The sequence below is a fragment of the Echeneis naucrates genome, chromosome 5 (genome assembly GCF_900963305.1).
Source record: "Echeneis naucrates chromosome 5, fEcheNa1.1, whole genome shotgun sequence".
NCBI classification, from domain to species: Eukaryota; Metazoa; Chordata; class Actinopteri; order Carangiformes; family Echeneidae; genus Echeneis; species Echeneis naucrates.
In genome coordinates this window covers 14,991,968-15,010,310 of record NC_042515.1, presented here as the reverse complement: position 1 = coordinate 15,010,310, position 18,343 = coordinate 14,991,968, and the positions used below count along the sequence as shown (strand labels likewise).

General features: G+C 39.2%; 1 protein-coding gene across 2 annotated transcripts; it reads right to left on the bottom strand.

Annotated features, from left to right (window-relative positions):
• Positions 1–696: 696 nt before the first annotated feature.
• Positions 697–18,163, bottom strand: kdm5ba (lysine demethylase 5Ba). 2 transcript variants are annotated; one of them, XM_029501803.1, is made up of 27 exons: positions 17,870–18,163; positions 13,652–13,729; positions 13,392–13,514; positions 13,066–13,236; positions 12,402–12,527; positions 12,087–12,180; positions 11,879–11,985; positions 11,538–11,696; positions 11,265–11,384; positions 9,573–9,731; positions 9,002–9,183; positions 8,608–8,770; positions 8,106–8,225; positions 7,671–7,865; positions 7,132–7,313; positions 6,489–6,613; positions 6,065–6,215; positions 5,451–5,571; positions 4,911–5,266; positions 4,189–4,327; positions 3,902–4,081; positions 3,651–3,809; positions 2,872–3,291; positions 2,634–2,724; positions 2,351–2,538; positions 2,006–2,269; positions 697–1,836 (listed from the first exon to the last, which is right to left on the bottom strand). In XM_029501803.1, exons 1-27 carry the CDS (start codon positions 18,020–18,022, stop codon positions 1,699–1,701), a joined length of 4,464 nt encoding a protein of 1,487 aa, XP_029357663.1. In that variant the 5' UTR covers positions 18,023–18,163; the 3' UTR covers positions 697–1,698. The 2 variants fall into 2 exon arrangements, with proteins under 2 accessions (XP_029357663.1, XP_029357664.1); XM_029501804.1 differs by having other exon boundaries at positions 12,402–12,524.
• Positions 18,164–18,343: the final 180 nt, after the last annotated feature.

Here is an 18,343-nt window from a genome sequence, read left to right as displayed (position 1 = left end):
GCAGGGGGTGCTGGAGCTGATCACCCTGATCACCAGTCCATCACAGAGTCCACACAGAGACCGACAGAGACCGACAACCACTCACACTCCCACTCAGACCTACAGACAATTTAGAGTCACCAGTTGACCCAAACATGATGTCTTTGGGCGTTGGGAGGAAACCCACACTGGGACATGTTAACTCCACACAGAAATGACCCAGGCCCAGGAATCGAACACATGACCCTGTTGTTGTGGGGCAACAGCGCTAACCGTAATGCCAAGTGGTGTTCTTTGTGTTATAATAAATTAGCTTAAAAAAAAAAATTGTGAGTTTCAGGGAAAAATGCAAGTCCTGAAATTTTGATGTTTAAAACTTAAGGGATAGTCTGTGATTATTTGTATGTATGCATTGATATTCCCTCAGCTCATCCTACCTTTCTGACTTTGGTTACATGAACTGCCACGGTGGAAAGGGTGAGTATGAGACCATAAGTGTCTTCACAGCTTTTCTTGAGACAGATGACATCTGCAAAGGGCTGCAATACACGTAAGAACCAACTCTGCAGCTTCGTTAGATTTTTCTTCTTCCTTTTCATTTGTTTTTGCTATACCTGCTGTATAACATTACATTTCAGACTTTTCTCACACTACCAAAGAATAATCTGAATACATCTTCCATGTATGGCCTTCATTTTCAAATAACCCATCCAGACACATGGGAACAAACATTTTTATTTTATAATGCAAACTGCAACATATGAATTATATTATTTACCCAAAGGAGCAGAAAAAGGTCATATACCCGTGGCAAATAAATCACACAGTCTGTGTTAAATCTAAGTCCAACACAATATTTTCATCCTAAACAATAAAGGGAAAAGCCATCCTAAAACAAAATGTACATTCCTTTGATGTCGGACAGTTCATTCTAACTTTGTGAACATCAAGTCTCACCAAGAACTGAGGACTACAGAGCCAGGGCTCATGTTTTCCTTCTGTAGACAGCGCAAAAAGGGAAACTTGACTTCGTACAAGTCACTGATTTATTGAGGGATGTGGACAAATATTCAGGAGCAACCTTCTGAATATTTTGGATCAACAAGCTCAGACAGTCATTGCCTCTCTTGTTTCTGATTTGAGTTCATCAATTTTAACTGAACCTTGAAATATCATAGGATTCATAAAGTGAATTCTTAGTTTCTTGCCTGTTTCAGGCATCCTATCAAAGAATGTGTAAGCACAAATATAGTTCAGGTGAAAAGTGAACTTCAGTTAATCAGTTCAGTTATTGCTTGGATAAATAATAATTCTACGAGAGAAAGATAAGTTTCACATTGTTCAGACGCCTGTAAAAAAAAAAAGAAAGAAAAAAAAAGAACTGTTCTAAAATGTAATGTCAAATTGACTTTTTTTGGTTGAAAAATCCCTGCGCTGTTGGTTTTTGAAATGTTTTGCTATTTTTTTTACATCTGCATCAAGTCTTGGAAAGTTTCGGAAAAGGATTAGTTGATTGGCTGAAAAATGAGCCATGTGATGAAAACAGTGACAGAAGTCTTTTGTAACTCTGGGGAAAAAAGTAAATAGCACCATGTTCACTAAGGGCAAGCCGAAGGGGAATGGGGCTGGGGGGCACAAGGGCACGCAGAGTTCAGGTGTGCACTTCAGTGCTGCGGCTTGCAACAAAACTGCTGATCCTTCAAAGTCACAATTTGGTCTTCACTCTCCTTTTTTGTAGTCTGGCTGTGTGCAGCTTATGCAAATATAGTCCTCCCTCTCCGCTCGCTCGGCAGACAGTCCCACACAGACCTGGTGGAACCACTGGTTACAGCTGCCGTCACACTGGACCCAGTTTACCTGAAAAGCAGGAAAACATTTATGTATGTTTTTTTCTTCTATCTTATAGCACAATCCTTTTGTGTAGCATAAATGTTGATGACAACAATGACAGAAGTCAGTAAACATTCAAGAGTCCGTCATGTACATGCTGCATACAGTCTATATAATGAAATGATATATGGCTCACCTCATCCCCCTCTGGCTCTCTACACCATGGAGCTGCACACAATGAGTAGTCCTCCTCCGAGTCTGACGGAGCAGGATCAGAGAGGGTGTGTGTTGGAGAACTAATCCTCTTGGACTCCTCACTCCTCTCTTTGTTTTTCTTGGACTTCTTCTTTCGGCACTTCTTGGCGCTGTCACTGTGCTGAGAGTCTGAGCTTTCCTTCCGCCGCTTGGTCCTTTTGCTCTGACCATTTACTGCCTCCTTTTTAAGACTGGACACTCCATTCTGCATTACAGACATTCATGTTATAATTAATATACTGAAGGATAGCAATCCCTAAACAATTCTCTTTGCTGTAATCGTTACCTTGTTGTGGTGGGGGCTTCCTTTCTGAGACTGTTGGTCCTGTTCTGCATCGTTCCCACAGGGGGTGCTAGGTGACGGCAGGGGGGCTAGTTTGTACAGCAGGTATCTGTACAGCTGTTCAGTCTCAGGCAGAGTGACCTGCAGCAGGAATCCCTCCACCATCAACTCATCCAACTCAGGACTAAGTCCTATGACAAATATGATGGAGGGCAGAGGCTAAAGTTAAAAAGAAGAAATACAAAGTATGCATAGATGGAGGGAGCAAAAATAATTTAACACTTACCCTGGAGTGGAACACATTGATGCTCTGTATGAAAAGATGAATCATTTTTTTCCTGAGTCAGATGTGACGATATTCTGGGTCCAGTTTTCCCCTAAAAATATACACCTCAATCAACAGTGTATAATGCCATCCAGCTAATGCCACTAATAACAAAGGCACCCTCTGATAGAGGATATAAACAAAGTAGTAGTCAAAAGTCTTCGCCTTTCAACAATATTATACCCTCGTTTCCACTTACCATCTTTGACAGTTTCTCCAGTATTCCCTCTGTGCAGGCCTGTTGTACCTTGTGCTGCCATCGCACAGTCCTTTCAATGAGGAAGCGCAGGGCGTCACCCTCTGGAAGTCGAACCCGAATCCTCTGCAACGAAGCTAGCAGGGGCAAGACTTTGTCCAGAGGGGGCTTTCTTGACCGCTGACAAAGAGGGCAAAGCCAGGGCTGACCGTACTTGAGGTCTGAGGTGGTGTCCACACAGCCACAGTGGAAAACTTCTCGACAGAGCTCACACTGAACCATGGGACCTGAAGGAGCCTTTTGGCAAAGGCAAGAATTAACTGTGCAACAGTTTTCAGCAGGAATAAGCTTCGATTCATTTGAAGCCCTTAGAGCCAACAAGATTTCCATCTCCCTCTGGTGGACTTCCGCTAGAGTGCTCATCTGTGACGAGAGAAGATTCAATTTATTGATTAATTTTTAGCAAATTCTAACTCATCTCAGTAGTAATCAGTAATAATGTTTTACTGCTCACTGTGAGTCATCCATTCTATCCTCTGTTGCCTCATTAGTACACACACACACACACACACACACACACACACACACACACACGATATCTGCTCTATTATAGAAAAAAATAAACATGCAGCTTTCTAGATTAAAACAAACTGTTATGATACAAGCTTTATACAATGCTAATGCTGTTCTGTTATACTTTTACATTATGTTACACAGTTATACTTGTTGGGGAGATGATCAAAAAACAATAAAGAAAAATAAATAAATGCAGCCAAACTCACAGCAGAAGCAGAATCTTTGCTCTCAGAGAGCGCTCTCTCAACATCACTCAGAGACTCCAGTTTTGTTAAAGCTTTTTTACTGATCTGTGGAGTTTCTCTTGTTTTTTTAGACCGTGACTTCTGATGGCCAGTCCCTAAATCACATCTTGGACAAAGTACCTGAAAACATCAGAGCAAGCTCACATCAGCTATTGATGCTGACACATACAGCAGCTTTGAAAGGACTCAAACGATATATTATCACAGTTTACCTCGAGGAGAGAGAAGGGGGAGTTTTTCAGTAGGAATGTCTTTGCTGCACTCTCCTTCCAGGCCTGAATATCACAGATGAGGGCCTCCAATCGGCTCAGCGGCTCAAGCCTTGCTGGAATGCCCTCTGCTCTGAGAACCAGCTCAGAGAGGCTGTCTAGCACTGGAATACGTCCACCGAGCTACAAGCATAGTCCCAAAGTATTTACAGTCCATCTGGCACCACCACATGTAGCCTTGTCAAATATCAGCAACATTTTACATATAGCACTTTTTTTTTTCTTTTTACCTGGAGTGTTTCAGCTTCATGCAGCCATTTTTTGGCCTTGGTGACAACGTCCTTTAGCTGTAGACAGTTGGGCAGGTAAGCAGGGATGTTTTCAACTTCCTGTAGAGCAGCGTCTAGTGTTTCTAAGCTGTGACATGGCCTGTTTAAGGACATAAAGTTGAATAGTTCAAGAAGATAAAATGCATGACTGAAATGAAATGCCAGTATTAATGTAAATGATACAACTATTCACTTGCTAAGGCAAAGATTGATGCTCTGGTCTATGTGGAACCCATGGTCAAAATACCATCCTTCAGCAGACATTTATATCTTATTCATTCTATACCATCTAAATTTTTAGCTTGTTTCGTGTTTTCAATTCATTCAATACATTGTGGATATACACAATATTAATGAAAGACACAGTGCTGAGGGGATGAGAAAGTCAAGACAGAGATGGAGCAGGCAGGATGAAGAATATGTAACCAACAATTTAGAATTTTTTTTTTTTTTTAGTTCAGCATACTTTTTATTTACAGGGTGCATTGATGATTTTATCAAAACAACAGATATGAACAATTTCCATAAAAGAAAAATGCTGCAGCATCTGACTTGACCTTGTTCAGTCTTGGTACTGATTGTCTGTTCAATATGATTTAAAAAAAAAAAAAAAAAAAAAAAAAAGCTACAGAGACAGAGGGATAGAAAATGCATACACAGCAGGTGCAGCTGTGTGGCCTCACCTTGCCTCTATGAGGCTGAGCACCCTCTCCTCCCACTGCTCTGACACTGTCAGCAGTTCCTGCAGACGAGCCATGGCTCTCTCCACAGAGTTGTGAGGGGCGAGGCCGACGCCCTGGTCTATCAGCCTCCTCATGGTGTCCAGGCAGAGGCTGTCTGGCCAGCTGCTGGCCTGGTGAACAGCCTCCAGCCAGCGAGCCTGCTCCAGTCTTTCCCTGAGCAGAGGCAGCTGTGGCAGCTCCACGTCCAAGCCCAGACTCACATCCAGCAGGTCCTGCAACTCCAGTGGGCTGGGGGACTCATCAGCAAGGAGACGTTCACTGCACTGCTGGAAGTCATCCACTCTGGTCAAAAGGTCCTGGAGGTCACATTGAACAGACATTCAGTACCAATATTTGAATACTTAGACACTATAGACAAGGCAGAGTTCAGAAATCCAATACTATAAGGCCGAAACTAGTTCAAATGTACTAATTAAAATGATAAAATGGAACATACAAAATGCTCAAACATGATAATCAGTATAATCTAAGCTCAATGACCTTCAGTAAAGGAGCCTGTCGGATAGTACATGGCAGGTTGTCTAACTGTCGGACAAAAGACCTCAGCTCCTCCACAGTCAATTCATTCTGGTTTTGAGACTTTCCTCCTCCAGAGCGATACCTGCAACACAGATTTAAAACTCCATCACACACCGATAATAGATAGAGAAAAAAATTTGAATTTATTATTCTTAATTATTATGCTTTGTCATTTTTGTGTCCAAACTAAAAATAAAAATTGCATTTTGCCACATTTTCCAGCAAGTTGACTGGAAAACATTACCTGCGTCATCCACAACCTCCAATAATAATAATAATAATAATAATAATAATAATAATAATTTTGAATATTTTACAACCTCCCTGTCTGACTTTATTCAGGCTCTGAAAACCAAATTTAAAATGTTTTTTATGCCCCATCTTATCTTTCAGTTTAACTTGGTAACTTCACTTTATTAATTTTTTATTTTTACAACCATCAGTTGTTGTATCTGATAATATCTTATCACCGATGGGTGGACCTTAGTCTCAATCAGTTAAATTGTGTCTGTTCTGTAGTTTTTTGAAATAATCATAGCCAAGCAACCAAGCATGCACATCTGTTTTTGTCCTACCTCGTCTGCCTCTTTCCATTGAGAAGCTGTTGTGCCATCACAGCAACTTTATCTGCCTCTGAGGTGACTTTGCGCAGCTGATCCAGGAGTGCAGTTTGTGGGAATGCCTTTGTTTCTGCCTGCTCCAACAGGCTGTGAAGCTCCTCCAAACCTAATCAGAAAATGGAACTCTTAAATTCTCAAGAAACACATTCACAGACTCACAGTCCAAGTTCACGTCTCTAAAATAAAAGAGAGGAGGAAAAAAAAAAAAAAAAAAAGACAGACATGGTATATGTGCCAACAGCAACTGTCTTAAAATGTACAAGAATACAAGACAGTGTTCCAACAGGATTTATGAGGGTCTCCTTCTAACTAGGGGTGGGGTATACTTTTTGGGGAACAGGATTTAGTGACATGGATATTTATTGTATTTTCTTCAAACCTCTTTTCTTGTTTCCTTTGTTCTCTAGGATCTCCTGAACACTACGGAGCCAGTCTTTATACGATTCTGCACGCAGCTTCACTGATGACATCATGGGGTACAATGCATCCAGTGTAAACTTGTAACTGATGGAAAAGACAAAGCAAGACAGCTGACTGTTAAATCTGAATCAAAACTATTAGTACAATACCAAAATAATTAGTTATAATCTCAAACTTTATATGGGGAAAAAAAACCAACCAAACAAACAAAAAACTCATCATTTGTGGTACACAAAAACCTGTCACAACTATCATCAGTAGAATGTTGTGAATTGATTCAAGCTTAATGAAAAGTTAATTTATTTTTGCTAGTCTAATTTGGTCTCTTTGCCCTGTGACAGAAAGGTGTTATGTTTACAAAAACTTAAAGTAGGACATTTTTTTGGTGAAGAGCTAAAATAATTCTCTTTAAGGGATTGTTTGTTTAAAATATTTGATAGTTTCCTGTATGTAAATGATGAAGTGACTTACAGATTTTTTTATGTGATGATACTATACTTTATTGTAGTGGTAATAAAAGACAAAACAAACAAACAAACAAAAAACAAAAACAACAAGTGGAATTCACAAGCCAGTGTGTTCACTTGATGTGATTGACTCACTGGAGTGTGAGGTTGCTGTGAGGACATGAGCAGAGGTCCTGGGTGTGGTACAGACAAACCATCTTGCCAGGACTGCAGGCACAGGTGATACCAGACAGGTAGCAGGTGGTCCGACACTTGGAGCACTGTCGCTCCTCATCTGGGAGCACTTCATAATCAACTTGCCGTGATTGCACCACCCCCTAGGGATTATATATATATAAAAAAAAAATTATAAAGAGAAGAGACAGCTGTGCAGAAAAAAAAAAAAAAAAAATCTAATCCAGAAAAAAAAAAAAATTCTAATCTTAATCTTTTTAAAATTAACGATAATTAATTTTCTATAACGTATCCCAGATTCCACATCATGAAAAGATATACCACTTTTGCTGTAACCACCACACACCAGTAAACATAAGTGAAGAATGAATGATAAGACCTTAAATTCCAACCATTTACTCTAATTTTCAGACTGTGGTTTGCACTCAAAGACAGAAAGTACACGTTGCCTTCATTTTAATAATTTCATTTGATACACAATAAATATAAGAACTGCTCACCATTTTATTAATCTTTGCTCGCAATTCCTCTTCTTCTTGGATCATAATGGTCATCTCCTTTTGCACTGCTGATGCCAGTTCAACATCCATCACGTCTGCTTTTGTGGCCATATTACAAATCATCTCGTCATGAGAGAAGACACAGTACCTGCTCAGCTGGCGATAGTGCGCCACGCAGTTCCGGCCAATGGACATCTACCAGAAAACATGAAGATAAGTCACTTATGTGGCAGAAAGCATCGACATTAGTGGTAAATATTGTTGAGATTATTCAATTATTTTGATGTTAAAGGAATTTTTTTTCTCTGATCTCTGCATACAGCAAAACATTTACTGAATGATCTTGCAAAGCTACTACATTTGAGGAAAGATGAATTTCTTTTAGAAAGCACTTGGCTCATGCTATGCAAACAGAGGGATCAACCAATTTCTTACCCAGTCCATTGTGCAGAAGTTAACAGCTTCAGCAAAGTTGAACCCCTGGTTGAATCCACTGTGGTACGCTCTGGGAAATGTGATGACAAACTCACCTGCACACTGATTAGTGCGGTAGATCTAATTAAGAGCAGGTAAAGAAAGTAAGAAAGAAAGAATTACAAGCTGCAGTTACTTCAAATCAATGACAAGAACACTTAACTGGTCTATTCTAGATTTCGCCTGTACTAGATCTTTTTTTAATTAACATAATTTTCAATATCTATTATTTATTTATTATCTATTAGCTAGAGTAAAAAGTAAAAAATAAAAAAATAAATCACAGGACAGGGAAAGCATGAATTTGTTGATGTTTCCTTGTTTAAATCATGCATCAAAAACTTAGCGTCATATGATTTGGTGTCGCGTGATTTGTCATCAAACTTACTGAATAAAGATCTGGTTTTGTTTCAGACATTTAAACACAATTATTCATCATTGAACATCAAAGTGAGCTTGTTACCGGCACACCGTTGTTCATCAGTGTATTGGGATTCATGATGGTAACCAGCTGGTGAAGAAGGTCTGGCTGGGACTCAAACAGCTCAGGGGCCAGTTTCTTCATGACAGACTCAAGGTGCTCTGCAGCATAACCTGGAGCCCCATACCAAGTCTTTGGCTCCCCCCTATACATATGGTCAAAGAGGCACTTCTTTTACCAGGCAAATTATACCTTACTTTTCTATTAAGGTTTTGGAAGACTAATATTGGATATACTGTAATATTCGAGGTATAGATTGACTGAAACCATGACAGCAAATGGCAACTTATTTATTTAAAGTGTTCTAAGCCTAAGAAAGCAATCATCAAGAATCACTATTACAGAAACACAACAGAGTTTGGTGAATGCACTTTACCAGTGTAGATAGTTTATTGAGTAGCTCCAGTGGTCCTCAATATGCCAGCAAAAGGATGAGAAGCACATGCCCACATAGAGCCAGGGTACCTTCATCCCACAGATGTCGGCCGTAACGTGAGTCAGCACCGAGGCATCCAGCACTGGCATGTTGTTCAGATTCCACCCGCTGCTCAGGTAATGCTGCCGGTCAGAGACAGGTCACAACACTTAACTTTTCACTCAAATATAACCTTATAAACAGAACAAATCCATTTTAGCAATTTTCATGTCTCTTAGTTTGTGGCCTCCACAGATTTATAATATCAGAAGGTTTGACAAAGATTTCACTTTTGCATAAATGATAAATGTTTATCAAGTATTCACAATTGCCAAACTTTAGTCATTATTGTTTGTATGCTAGTAATCAATATATTTTCATTATATTCTAGAGAAATGACAGTTAACTTTAAATTGTTATATCATAATATTTTTCAGTAATGCTTAATTTAAATAAAAAAAAACAACACTAAATAATGATGAAGAATGAATTTTGACAGTATTGAATCATTTCCATGAAAGACTATTTGTACCTCATCCTCAGAAGAGACTTCAAAATGGCTGTTCCTCACAGGAAAACCACTCCCAAACTCCTTGGAGGCAATGTCTGCTCCGTACTCCACAGTGACATCCTCTTCAATGGTGCTGACTAGACGCCAGAACTCCTTCTCTACCAATTCTGTAGGAACCATCTAATAAAAAAAAAACAAAACAAAACAAAAAACACTCCATTAAATAACCAAAAATTGCACATCTCGAACAATAATACTAGATAAACAATGATACTTTTCTCCAAGCCCTGGTGCATATGTCTGACTTGGCGCTTGAATTGTTTGGACAGTATAAGTTCATATGAGTATTTTTTTTCCCCCTCCCCCCAGAGTAAGTTTAATCAGATGCTCTATTTACAGGCTCTTTGTGCAGCCTGTTCAAGACGGGAATGCTGCACTTTTATTCTGCCCCGCAGTTCTGAATAATGAATACAAACATGGACTGATGGCATATTGTTGTTGTGGCAATAACCTGGCAGCACTGGCAGTCAGAGCTGGATCGACGCCTGTGTAAAAGGAAACGCAGGCATGATAGGATAGGCACTGACGCCGACCCCCCCCCCCCCCCCGTGCCCCTCCCCTAGGCTTTAGATAAGACAAACAAGACTTTCTCTGGTGTATTATCAAAGCATTCCTTTGTCCCACACCAAAGTCATAAAACGAAATAACAGCATCCAAAGAGTTTCCCTATAAAATTTGCCAAAATCTGCCTCTAGTCTCAGAAGACCTTTCTTCAAAATAAAAATAGAGCTCACATTATTAGGATTTGGCATAAATGTCAGTAATAGCTTGTCAGTAAAACTTGCATTTCCTCTGACACACTGCATATTTCAGATTATGTAAGAGCATAAATAATACTGGTGTTGGGAAAACAGCTTTTAATATGACATCTGGAAAGGTGTACAAGGTTTGTCCAAAGGCATACCTCCTGTAATAGACATGGGACATGGTTGTTGAGATGGTCCACCTTCATTGAATGCCACACCCAAAAACTGTTACTGGTACAGACATCTTTAGTAGCCTCACCCTGAACTCCTATCTCTGCCTTTTTCATTCTGCACATTAGCCGTACTGTTTTTTTGCTGAACCTGCCAATGCTGCCACAACTTTGGCTTTGTTTAAACTTGTATTGAAGGGTTTTGCGGCAGACTGAGAGCTTCAGAGGACTGCCAAGTGAACATAGGTCTGAGGGAGAAATCCCTGGACATTAGCCATTACCCAAGCACACTGACATACATATACTCTATGAGCAACTTATTCACAGTTTTCCAATGTCCTGTTGATTATAATCTAATCTTCATCCCTTTATAAATTGGAGCATTCCTAAACCACCAGCAATGCTCATGTTGTCAGCCTGATACCAATAAACACTTTCCCTTAAAATAATCTATTTTGTTCACATATTGTTATCCGACCGCTCAATCATACAGTTATTAAAAATCATTATTCATTCTCACTCAGCACCTCATGAACACATGAGGTTGCTAATGCGTTTGTAGGAAATGCATAAAAATAAATGAAAGCTGATACTGTTGGTTGTTCACAAAGTTCCTGTAACTTAGCATATTAGAACTCATTACACTTTAACCAGGAACTGAAATTAAGTGTAATTGCCAACAAAAACTGAATTCGTAGAATGGAAACTATATCAAGTAAGAAGTGATGTCAACTCACATGAACTGGCATGTTGAAATAATCAGACTTGAAGGAGTCAGCCATGTCTCCAAAAGCTTGAAGGGTGTAGCTCCTGCTGGCCTGCTCAAAACCAAAAGCGACAGCAGGTTTGCCACATTCCTGTGAGAATAAAGATTGAAGATGAAGTTAAAAGCCAATCCCTTGCATCTTTACGATGTCTGTTGATCTTAGGCAGGAAATTATTCTCTTGTTCCCAATTATAAATGTCTGTCAGGATCCAGGTCCCTGGGGGGGTGGGGGCTGGCAGCTCACCTGAGCCAGGCACTTGGGACATCTCCAGTCGCCTTTAGGGACATCATGGAGGGGAGGGATTAGACAGAAGATGTGATAGCTGTCATCACAGCCATCGCATAACAGCAGGCGGTCTTCAGCACTCCCACTACCGCATACCAGACACATGTACTGGTCCACCTGAGTACACAGAACAATTGTGAAAGCTGCCTTTGTTCTTGGATGTGCAATTTTCCTCTTCCGTATGTGTATCTGACAGCAGCATGTAAGCATCCTCCAAAATGGATAAATATTTTTTATTTGTACAATATTGGAATTGTAACGATCTAAAACATCAACTGAAAACAACAGAATACACTTACTTTACTCTGGGGGGGTTTGTTTATGCTATTTAATAGCATTTCTTCATATTCTGTAGGATCCTCATGTTTAATTGGCTCGTTTTTCACCTCAGTCACAGCCATTCTTACTGAAAGTCATGGAGAATGGCTCAATGATTGCTTTAATATTCTTGCTAATTTTGTTCAACTGATCTCATTGCCCATATAAACCAATCAGCACTTGTCTTACCAGGCTCTTGTTTGGCAACATATGTTCCCATCCTCCTCCTGAGATTAGGACGATTCTCACAAACTTCCCCAGGTTCGATTTTGACACAGCCTCTCTGTCAAAATCAGGGAAAAATAGAAAGACAGCAAGACATCAGGTGTAGAAACTTAATTCAGGGGACTATTGGCATTTATGGCATTAAGACATTTCTGCCTCTGTTCAACGGCTCCATAGAGAATTTTTGTTGAATGCGTCTCAAATGTTTAAGGATATACATTTGTTTGATGTCCCAAGTGGTAACATAAGACAACAGTGAACACCAAAGATTTGACTTACTTCAGATCTCATTCGTTTGGCTCTGCGAGCGATGCTACAGGTCTCCTGGGGCTGGACAGACTGGCGCTGTGGGAGGTCATGAGGGGTGTACTCCTTGTCTTTTGTGTCATTGGTCAAGGTGGCCTTCTGCAGAATGAAGACATGAAATCTTCAAATATTTAATATTAGACTAATCTAGTTAAAAACCAAGTGAAGTAAAAATTATTAGAATTTTGACCAAATTGACAAAATTGTCTCAGACAATAAAGATGATACAGAACTAAAAATCTTGGCATTAGCAAATGTTTAAAATAAATACTGAAATTTCTAAATTGAGGATTTAAATGTTTTATGAGCTCTTGCTCTTCAAATAGACAACAGCTTGGGGCTTATTTTAAATACTAGTACAACTGGCCTTACCAGCCCCAAAAGGGGAAATTCACTATCTTTGAAAACTGAAAACTTGCACTTCACCACCACAGCAAACAAATGCATTTGTGAAGCCTCAGCACTGTTCAGTAACTGGTATATTTTCATTGTTGTTTGACTCAGTCATTTGGTACTACAAAACTGAATATGTTGAAAAACACTGTAATGGACTGTTAATTCAACCATTAAACATTCATTGAAGCGAGTGTAGCTACTGTTGCTTTACCAAGCAAAGAAAACAAGTGATGTGACGTACTGGCAGATTGGCTCCAGTCTGAAACAGGTTATATGGATAGAGGATCCTCTCATAGTGTGTCCGCAGATGAGAGCCAATTGCTTTGCCTGGAGCAAAGCCCATCTTAACAGATATCTTAGTCCAACGTCTCTCTCTGCAGACTGCATCAAAACCTCCCTCTTCATTCACCAGCTTAGGAGAGAGACAAAATCATATGTTCTTTATTTTAGAGGGTGTACTCTTATTTTCCATTTATGTGAAGAAAGTGGTCATATGTAATTCACCACACAAAATGTCCACCAGTCTTTTCCTATGCTCTTGGTTATAAAATTAGAATTTGTACATACTTTATTCAGCTGGTAAAGATCCAAAATCTTTCTTTCCACATGAGGAATTTTCAGAGTGCATCCTTGAAGCTCCCAGAATTTTGCTATTTGATCCAGGAAGTTAAGCTTGACTCTGGTCTGAGCCTAAAAACATAATGAACAAATGGTTAGTTAGAATAATCATTTCATTGTTTAAAGTGGCATTATCCAGAAATAGGACAAGTTACATTTCCCCAGTAACATTTAAGACATCAAATATATAACATAACATATGACTGTACCTCCAATTCATTAAGCCTTTGTATTCGTGGTGTGAACTTCAGTCTGTCCACATCACAGGCAAAGGGTGGTTGCCATTCCTGAGGGGATTATGAAACAGAATTAATTAAACAAAATGATGGTTATGCTGACAGAGAAAGCTCACAAAATAAAATTTGATTACAGATTTGTCAATCTGTAAGAAGCTGATTTATAAAAGGATTATTTTCAGCTGCAGGTTTGGTGTAATAATGACTGTGTGGCAGCAGGGCGTGATACACAAATTACCCAAATATTTCAGGAAAATTTAAGGAAATAAAGTTCCTTGTTGTTGTTTCTCATCAATAAGGCTGGTTTTAATTCCTATACCTGGCAAAGTTTGAGCCAACAGAGATAAGTGTTAGAACTGTTCTCATTTACAAATACAGTCCAAGAAATCAAATTGGATGCAGTTCTCCACATAAACAAAAGGTTGTTATTGGATGCAAACCAAGAGGAATGTACTGTTTGTAAACATGCGAATATGCTGAGAGCAATGTTTTGGGTTGGGCAATATGATTGGTCAGTGTTGGAAATCTGTTCAAATTTCCACTGAGGGGGACAGTAAAAGTCAGTCAATCAATCAATTTTTTGGTGAAAATCGACATACACACATTAATGCACACTGAAAAATTATGTTTGTTTTGGATGTGAATGAATTGCCTTATTACTGCATTCAATAAAATGACAAAGTTAAAATCAAATGTTCTTATGAAAAATAAATCAATTTAAGCAGCCTGCACCAAAAAAACCAAACAAACAACAAAAAAAGTAATTAATGCTCTACATTTAATATACTTTTGAAAGGCACTTGCAGACTAGATTAAAAGAGAACGTGGTGATGCTAGTACACACAACCTCCTGCGCAACTAGACTGAGACTGCTCGTTTGACCAACTTGAGACGCATTGTTATTTTGGCTAAGGAAATATTGAATGTTAGTATGAAAACAGTTCAAATGTATATAGCTGAAATAAATACTTAAATTTCATCAGAAGCACAAAATTGTTATGTCATGAGGAGCAGAGAAAAGTGCTATTTCTGAATGAGTTTTAGTTTTCATATCTGCCCTTCATTAGGCTTGAAAAAAGTATTTTCATAAAAGACTATACATATTAAATCTTCACTACACTGTTTTTGGTGAGCTCAAGTCAGAATTTCTACCAACTATGCATTTAACCACGTGTCCTCGACTCTTTAGGCTTTCAGACAAAAAAAAAACAAAAAACAAAAAACCACAAATCACATTATAAACAATTAAAAAAAAAATAAAAATCTGATTAGCTCAGTGGAGTGACTTGTCATTGCATTTGTATCATAACAAAGTTAACCTATCAACACCAAAACAAATTATTAGTTCTGCCCTAAAAACACTGTCCACATCCTGGAACTAAACTCCTCCTGAAACTGTAAAACTAAAAACATGTAACAAAAATGTTACATGAAATATTTGCATGCAAGAAATAAAAATGTGAAAACTGGTCATGTGATGAGTAAGCCAAACCTAGAGATTAGGCTACTGCTCAGGATCTAAATCAGACAACAATTAAATGAACATTTCCTAAATAAAATGGCTAGCATTCACTTTATAAATCGCCTCTTATGACTGTGCTGTTAGCAGCAAAAAAAAATTTTAAATGTTGCCTACACTTTTTACTGGGTCTGGGCAGGCTGTTTTTCTTCCTGGTCTGAAAAAAAGCTAGTCAAGAGGGACAACAATAGGTGCCATAACATCATCTTATCATCTGTAGACAAAGCTGGATTAGACACACAAATAAGTGGTCACAAAAGGTGAAAGAAATGCTTTGAAAACACAGACAGCACTGGGTTCTTCAATACTAGGTCTGATGACGCCAATTCAGTTACAAGCATTTTTGGTTCAAACCTAACCAGCTTTCCCTCTCGCACACAATGACAAATACTAGTGGTGAGAAGTTAACCACCAACAAAACATAACATAATCAACGACAATCATTTGCATATGTGCTAATAACATCTTCAGTCAAATCTAACCGGTGCAAAGGCGGAAGAAATACTGACCACAAACTGAGCACCCAGAAATCAGTGATCAGAAACAAGTTGTGGTGCAATGTCTTCTTCCTTTCTAAAATGCTCTCTTTATGAATCCTTAAAATGAGCGAAAAGTAGAGAAATGGAAACAAAGAAACACAGGATGCTACATGCACACAATGTGTGCCTTAACCATACAAGCCTCCAGGATATCCACGGCTGCCTTGTATTTTCACTCAAGAGCTCAGTCACATTGCTGAAGGATTTAAGGTTGTTTATTGGTTTATTTGACACACATGGGCCAAATTTTGGCACAATTTGTCCAGCAGCAGGGGAAGTGAGTAACAACGATAAACCCTCACACAACTTAGGGTAAATAATCAATTTAAACATGCAACTTTCCCCTCTTTTTTGTCCTAATATCACTGTATCTTCTCTATATGGTATGTAATTAAAGGAATTATTTTACAACCTGCCATTGTAGTCATAAAGATATCTAATTTACAACGACCTCTGATGAAACCCTGAATTTGTTCAGGCAAAAAAGTGACATAGACCACAAGTTTCACAATATATTTCTAAATAATCACATGAAACAACAAGTCTCCTTTAGGGAGGAAAAAACACAACAAATCATAGGCACTGTAGAGTAAAGTGAAGTTTAAGCCTGGTCAAGAAAGGGCAGTACAATATGCTGCCCTCTCTGACTAATTCATGTCATGAAAAACCAACACAAGCAGCATCCACTATCTTTGCTCAGAGCTTTTGCCATTGCCTTCTTTTGTTTACAAGAGCAGTGCATTTTCAGCCAGAACATCAGCAGACACTAAAAGCAGTCTCTCTCCCATCCCCTTTTTTTTTTTTTTTTTTTAAATAACCACCCAGTCCCCCTCACCCCATATCCTTTCTGTTAAACTGTACCCAAAAAAAAAAAACAAAAAAACAAAAAAAAAACAAAACCTAACCTTTTTACAGCTTCTTAATTTCTACTACAGATGAGTCTCACTTTATATGAAACACACAGATCACAGAAAAACTATTCCCATCCAGGAACTTGGTGTTTTTGAATGAAACATGCATATGTGACAACTCATGTTGGTCACTAATCATGGCAAAATAATTAATTTAAGATGAATTTGCCTTTTATCTAATTTGCCTGGAAGCTTGGACACACCCTTGACTGCCCTCCTCTCCCACAGTGTATCAGAAATAAGGTCAATGTGAGGTACTTTCAAATTCTGTCTATTTGAGGAGGACTGGCTTTATTATTATTATTATTATTATTATTATTATTATTATTATTATTTCATCCTCTTAATGTGTCAAAAACATTTTCTATTAAACTCCTCTGACGTTTGAGGTGTGCGGATTAGTGCTTTGTAATCCTCCAGTTGGACAGAGCAAATGTTATAAAAGACAGCCAATCGCCCCAGTTATTATCATAATAATCTTATATTACTACACAGCAAACTTAAAGTAAAAGGACACTGTTAACCACCAGGTATAATAGCGTCGATTGAGGCTTTTCTTGCATTTACATATATATATATATATAAAAGATGAAAGTGTGGCAGAAACAGTGTCCGTGTTCAAGCGACCCCATCTCTCCATAAACACTTGGTCACCGAGCACGTAGGTAACGTTAGCCAGCGTTAATGTCAGACAACTGCAGCTTTAAACGGGCCCAGATAACAGACACGGCAGCTAAACCCGTCAAACCCAGCTGGGAAAGTTGGCCCTCATCTAACCAGCTGAGCAAAAAAGGCAGAAACCTGAAGACTACTTCAGATTTCTTGGTTTATTTCCGTGCGCTGTGTACAGGAAGCGTTTCGCTCTGTGCTAACGTAAACAATTTCTGTTGAGATTTGCATTCAGGCAAAACTTTAACGTTTGAATTATTTTTAGAAACCGTCTCCCCGTGAAGCCGGCTGTTAGATGGAGACGGCACACGGAGGTGAAAAAACTTGTCCGGTTCTTGGGGGTTTTCGGGCTGGGTTGGGGAGGTTTCTCTGCTGAAAACACAACACACTCCGGGATCACAGCTCGCTGACAATTCAACTCGGAGCCGCAATCCGCCATGTTGAAACCTGTCTACAAACACAACTTTGCCTGCTAAATTAACAACAGCCTCGCAGGCCGACACACCGTACAAAACAACAAGTAGAAACACTGCCGGGACGAGGAAACACTCACCGGCGGCGGGCGGACTTTGCAGATGCCAGTTTTCTCTGCAATGGGTCGTATTTTGTTGATGTACGCAAAAGGGTCGGCAAATTCCTCCCAGCTGGGCTCAAAAACAGGGCACTCCGGGGGAGGAATGAACTCATTTAGCTGAGGTTGACTCATCGTTGCATCTTCCCCACGACTCCGGCCGAATATATTTCTTTTTGACGGGTTTCCTCGCGCCGAAAATGCAGGTTTGTGCCTCTCAGTTCACGTCCATTTCCCCACTCATTGAACTCAAAGACGAATTATCTAGTTGGAGACGAGAGGGTGACAGTCAGGGAAGGTGCCCATCCGCCTCAGAAAGTAGAGCCCCGCTAATTATTTAGATTTGCAGTTTGTTATACACACAGTCTCAGTGTTGGCTGCGCCATGTGTGACACACACACTTTTAATCTTTACTCCAATAGTGATTGTGCAAGTAATTCATATTTGACCAAACCC

Coding starts and splice junctions, on each gene's coding strand:
- kdm5ba (XM_029501803.1), bottom strand. CDS start 18,022: ATGAGTCAACCTCAGCTAAATGAGTTCATTCCTCCCCCGGAGTGCCCT. Junction 6,614..7,131: donor CACAGCAACCTCACACTCCA/GTGAGTCAATCA, acceptor CTTTTCCATCAG/TTACAAGTTTACACTGGATG. Junction 5,267..5,450: donor GACAGGCTCCTTTACTGAAG/GTCATTGAGCTT, acceptor TGTGACCTCCAG/GACCTTTTGACCAGAGTGGA.